Source organism: Chrysemys picta, chromosome 5 (genome assembly GCF_011386835.1).
Source record: "Chrysemys picta bellii isolate R12L10 chromosome 5, ASM1138683v2, whole genome shotgun sequence".
Lineage (NCBI taxonomy): Eukaryota > Metazoa > Chordata > Testudines > Emydidae > Chrysemys > Chrysemys picta.
The window spans coordinates 4,087,142-4,092,271 of record NC_088795.1 but is presented as its reverse complement, the minus strand read 5'-3'; the positions used below and the strand labels follow the sequence as shown (position 1 = coordinate 4,092,271).

Below are 5,130 nucleotides of genomic sequence, written 5' to 3'. Positions count from 1 at the left end.
GAAGTGAACAGCCAATCAGCACAGGACTATCACGAGAGAACCCTACAATAGAGTTGGGTGATATTTTTCATCAACTGTTTTTTGGGGGGGTTGCAAAAAATGCAGATTTGGCAACACTGAAATGGTTTGCGAATTCGTGTCAATTTCGGCGAACTGCTCATTTTGAGAAAACAAAATTCTGAAAAAATCAAAACGTTTCATTTCAACATTTTCCAAAAGAAACGTTTCAATTTTCCAGTTTAAAATGACTTTTTGTGTTAAAAATTTCCTTTATTGTTTAAAAATTGAAACAAAACATTTTGATTTTGTCAAAGCAACACGTTCCATTCGGCCCCAACTGATTTTTTCAACTTTTTGATTCGCCCAAACTTTTGAAAGTGTTTGTTTTCAGGCTGACCCCAAATTAATTCTTTTCTTCTTTTTTCTTTCAAAATTGCCAGTGAACCAAAAAATCCATTATTGCCCCACTGGAGGGTATCTCCAGTGCCTGGGGGTCCCTGCTGCTCGCCTCTCCTCCGCCCTAGAATGTCTCTTTCCATGGCTCAGGGAAGGGGGTTCCCCTAGGGAGGAGGCGTGGTTCTGAGCCTGGGGCCAATGGGGATGGGCTTGACGATATGGGTAATGCTGGTTGAGTAGCCCCTAGCTGTGTGAGCAGCCTTGTTTTCTTCAATGGGAAGACTCACAGTCAATGTAAGGATGGGAGTGGCTGGCCCAGATATGGGAGCCTGGCGCTCCTATGCAGCGGAGAGCACTCAGTTGCTATGTAGTGGTAGTGAGTGATCAATGACTGTGTATGTCCAGACAGCGAGCCCCTTACTCCCAGCAGGGAGTATGTACTCACAGGAATAGTACTATTGACTTCAATGTGCTCTCTGGGATGAGAAGGGGGCCACAGTCTGGCCCTTAGTTAATTCAGGCGTCTGGTGAGCTAGCTGCCTATTAGCTGACAATGGATTTTCCACAGAGCTGCTGAATTGTCTCACATCCAGGGCCAGATTCTCAGTGCCTGACTTCTGTTGAATAATACCTTACTCCACAAGTAGCTCCAGTGGCTTGGTTGGACCGCTTGAGGAGGGATCTGCTATGGCACATGCGTTCAGACAGGAGAATCTGGCCCCAAAACAGTTATTCATGTGATAAAAAGTTTTAAAAACCTTTAATCGGTGAAGCAGTAGATTTACCAGCCAAGTCCCTGTCACGCTGTTTGGAGGGGCTCATGACCGTGAGTGTCAACTTCAGGACAGACTGTCCACAAGCAGGGCAGACACCCCGAACTGGGTGTATGGTCTGTAATTAGATTTCACGAACCTAGTAACAAATGTGAGCTCCTAACGCACTGTGAGTCACAGACAGTGCCTTTGAGCATTCCAGTCTATCTTCCCACCCAGGCCAGCTAGACTAAGTGATAAATGGTCACTTCATCAAAGATCACAAAATATTCAGGTTGCTCCCATGCCCAAGAGAAAAGTCACTTACCCCAGATCAATTTGTACCTCAGATCCCACACCAAAGACAACAGTGGTAGCCAATCTATAGTAAACTAACTAAGGATTTATTAACTAGGAAAAAGAAATGAGAGAGTTATTTACAGGTTTAAGCAGGCAACATATATATATATATATACAAATGAGTTAAAGTCTATGGTTCCAGAAGGTGATAGAGTTGTAGTAATCTCTCAGTTCATAATGTCTTTCAGGGTGAACCCAAGGCAACCCGGAGGACTTCTGCCTCATTTAGTGTCTCTGACCCTGTCAGAGTCCAAACGGCCAAAAAGAGATGAAAAATGTTCTTGTTCCCCTGTTTTATTTCCTTGTGGCACCTTAGAGACTAACAAATTTATTAGGGCATAAGCTTTCGTGGGCTAATAAATGTGTTAGTCTCTAAGGTGCCACAAGGACTCTTTGTTGTTTTTGCTGATACAGACTAAGGCCTGGTCTACACTACGGGTTTAGGTCGACTTTAGCAGCGTTAAACCGAATTAAGCCTGGACACGTCCACACAACGAAGCGCTTTCTTTCGACTTAAAGGGTCCTTTAAACCGGTTTCTTTACACCACCTCTGACGAGGGGATTAGCGATAAAACCGGTCTTTGCAGGTCGGAATTGGGGTAGTGTGGACGGAATTTGACGTTATTGGCCTCCGGGAGCTATCCCACAGTGCTTCATTGTGACCGCTCTGGACAGCACTCTCAACTCAGATGCACTGACCAGGTAGACAGGAAAAGACCCGCGAAGGTTTGAATTTCATTTCCTGTTTGCCCAGCGTGGAGAGCACAGGTGACCCCGCAGAGCTCATCAGCACAGGTAACCGTGATGGAGTCCTCCCAGGATCGCAAAAGAGCTCCAGCATGGACCAAACGGGAGGTACGAGATCTGCTCGCCATATGGGGAGATGAAGCAGTGATAGCTGAACTCCGTAGCAGTAAAAGAAATGGAAAAGTATTAGAAAAGATCTCCAAGGCCATGAAGGACCGAGGCCATAACAGGGACACACAGCAGTGCCGCGTGAAAATTAAGGAGCTACGGCAAGCTTACCACAAAGCCAGAGAAGCAAACGGAAGGTCCGGGGCAGAGCCGCAAACTTGCCGCTACTACGCGGAGCTGCATGCGATCCTAGGGGGTGCAGCCACCTCTACCCCAACCGTGTGCTATGACTCTCTCACTGGAGAAACACACAGGGAAGACGGTTCGGGGAACGAGGAAGATGACGATGGAGGTACTGTAGGTAGCTCACAGCAGCAAGGAAGCGGAGAAACCGGTTTCCCCAACAGCCAGGATATGTTTGTGACCCTGGACCTGGAACCAGTAACCCCCGAACTCACCCAAGACCCTCAGGGCACACAGGAGACCTCTGGTGAGTGTAACTTTGTAACTATTTGTAAACATTACAAAAAAAAAGCAAGCGTGTTTAATGATTACTTTGCCCTGGCAATCGCGGCCAGTACATCTACTGGAAAAGTCTGTTAACGTGTATGGGGATGGAGCGGAAATCCTCCAGGGACATCTCCAGAAAGCTCTCCTGGTTGAAATGGGGTGATTTTATTAAGGGGACATTCAGAGGCGCCCGTTCCTGCTCTTCTGACCAGAAATGTTCCCCGCTGTTAACCACGCGGTGGGGGGAGGGGTGAAGTGATCATCCCAGAGAATCGTGTGTGTGTGTGGGGGGGGGGTGGTTTACTTGTGTTTGTGCCGCATGTTAACCGGGAAACCGCAGCCCCCTCCTTTTACATTGAAACCCCATTTTAAATGGACAACCCAATTCATCCTTGATATGGGAAATGCGCTGCTGTTTGCAACCTTTCCCGCATGTTAAGAAGGTTAAAAAAGCCAAAACACTGTGGCCTACGATGGCTGCCTGCAAGCCAAAATATGCGACCTTGTAATGAAAGAGTGTACCCATTGTTCTCTAAAATGTGTCTTTTTTAACCACCTCTCCCTTCTCCTCCGCCAGCTGCAAATGTTTCTCCTTCGCAGAGGCTCGTGAACATTAGAAAGAGAAAACGTAGGACGAGGGACGAGATGTTCACGGAGCTGCAGATGTCCGCCCAGGCTGATAGAGCACAGCAGAATGCGTGGAGGCAGTCAATGTCGGAGATGAGAAAAGCCCAATATGAACGAGAGGAGAGGTGGCGGGCTGAATCGCGGGAAGAACAGAGCAAGTGGCGGGCTGAAGACGATAGGTGGCGTCAGCTTGCAGACAGACGGCAAGAGGCAATGCTCCGTCTGCTGGAGCATCAAACTGATATGCTCGAGCGTATGGTTGAGTTGCAGGAAAGGCAGCAGGAGCAGAGACCGCCGCTACAGCCCCTGTGTAACCAACAGCCCTCCTCCCCAAGTTCCATAGCCTCCTCACCAAGACGCCCAAGAACACGGTGCGGGGGCCTCCGTCCACCCAGTCACTCCACCCCAGATGATCGCCCAAGCATCAGAAGGCTGGCCTTCAATAAGACTTAAAGTTTTAAAATGCAGTGTGTCCTTTTCCATCCCTCCTCCCCCACCCATCCCAGGCTACCTTGGCAATTATCCCCCTACCTCTGTAAGGAACTAATAAAGAATGCATGAATGTGAAAAAACAATGACTTTATTGCCTCTGCAAGCGGGAGGGGAGGGTGGGGTGGGGTGGTTGGTTTACAGGGAAGTAGAGTGAACCGGGTCGGGGGGGGGGGGGGGGGTTGGAGGGCTCATCAAGGAGAAACAAACAGAAGTTTCACACAGTAGCCTGGCCAGTCACAAAACTCGTTTTCAAAGCTTCTCTGATGCGCACCGTGCCCTGCTGTGCTCCTCTAACCGCCCTGGTGTCTGGCTGCGCGTAATCAGCGGCCAGGCGAGTTGCCTCAACCTCCCACCCCGCCATAAAGGTCTCCCCCTTACTCTCACAGATATTGTGGAGCGCACAGCAAGCAGCAATAACAATGGGGATATTCTTTTCGCTGAGGTCTGAGCGAGTCAGTAAGCTGCGCCAGCGCGCTTTTAAACGTCCAAATGCACATTCCACCACCATTCAGCACTTGCTCAGCCTGTAGTTGAACAGGTCCTGACTCCTGTCCAGGCTGCCTGTGTACGGCTTCATGAGCCATGGCATTAAGGGGTAGGCTGGGTCCCCAAGGATCACGATAGGCATTTCAACATCGCCAATGGTCACTTTCTGGTCCGGGAAGAAAGTCCCTTCCTCCAGCTTTCGAAACAGAACAGAGTTCCTGAAGACGCGAGCATCATGTACCTTTCCCGGCCATCCCACGTTGATGTTGGTGAAACGTCCCTTGTGATCCACCAGGGCTTGCAGCAGCATTGAAAAGTACCCCTTGCGGTTTACGTAGTCGGTGGCTTGGTGCTCCGGTGACAAGATAGGGATATGGGTTCCGTCTATGGCCCCACCACAGTTTGGGAATCCCATTTCAGCAAAACCATCCACTATTGACTGCACGTTGCCCAGAGTCACTACCCTTGCTATCACCAGGTCTTTCATTGCCCTGGCAAATTGGATCACAGCAGCCCCCACCGTAGATTTGCCCACTCCAAATTGATTCCCGACTGACCGGTAGCTGTCTGGCGTTGCAAGCTTCCACAGGGCTATCGCCACTCGCTTCTCAACTGTGAGGGCTGCTCTCATCTTGGTATCCTGGCGTTTCAG

At 49.3% G+C, this 5,130-nt stretch overlaps 1 protein-coding gene across 1 annotated transcript; it reads left to right on the top strand.

Annotated features, from left to right (window-relative positions):
• The first annotated feature begins 1,929 nt into the window (after nt 1-1,929).
• On the top strand, nt 1,930-4,437 carry LOC135983509 (mediator of RNA polymerase II transcription subunit 15-like). The gene is made up of 2 exons (XM_065595819.1): nt 1,930-2,853; nt 3,451-4,437. Exons 1-2 carry the CDS (start codon nt 2,313-2,315, stop codon nt 3,951-3,953), a joined length of 1,044 nt encoding a protein of 347 aa, XP_065451891.1. The 5' UTR covers nt 1,930-2,312; the 3' UTR covers nt 3,954-4,437.
• The last annotated feature ends 693 nt before the right edge of the window (nt 4,438-5,130 follow it).

Coding starts and splice junctions, on each gene's coding strand:
- LOC135983509 (XM_065595819.1), top strand. CDS start 2,313: ATGGAGTCCTCCCAGGATCGCAAAAGAGCTCCAGCATGGACCAAACGG. Junction 2,854..3,450: donor GGGCACACAGGAGACCTCTG/GTGAGTGTAACT, acceptor CTCCTCCGCCAG/CTGCAAATGTTTCTCCTTCG.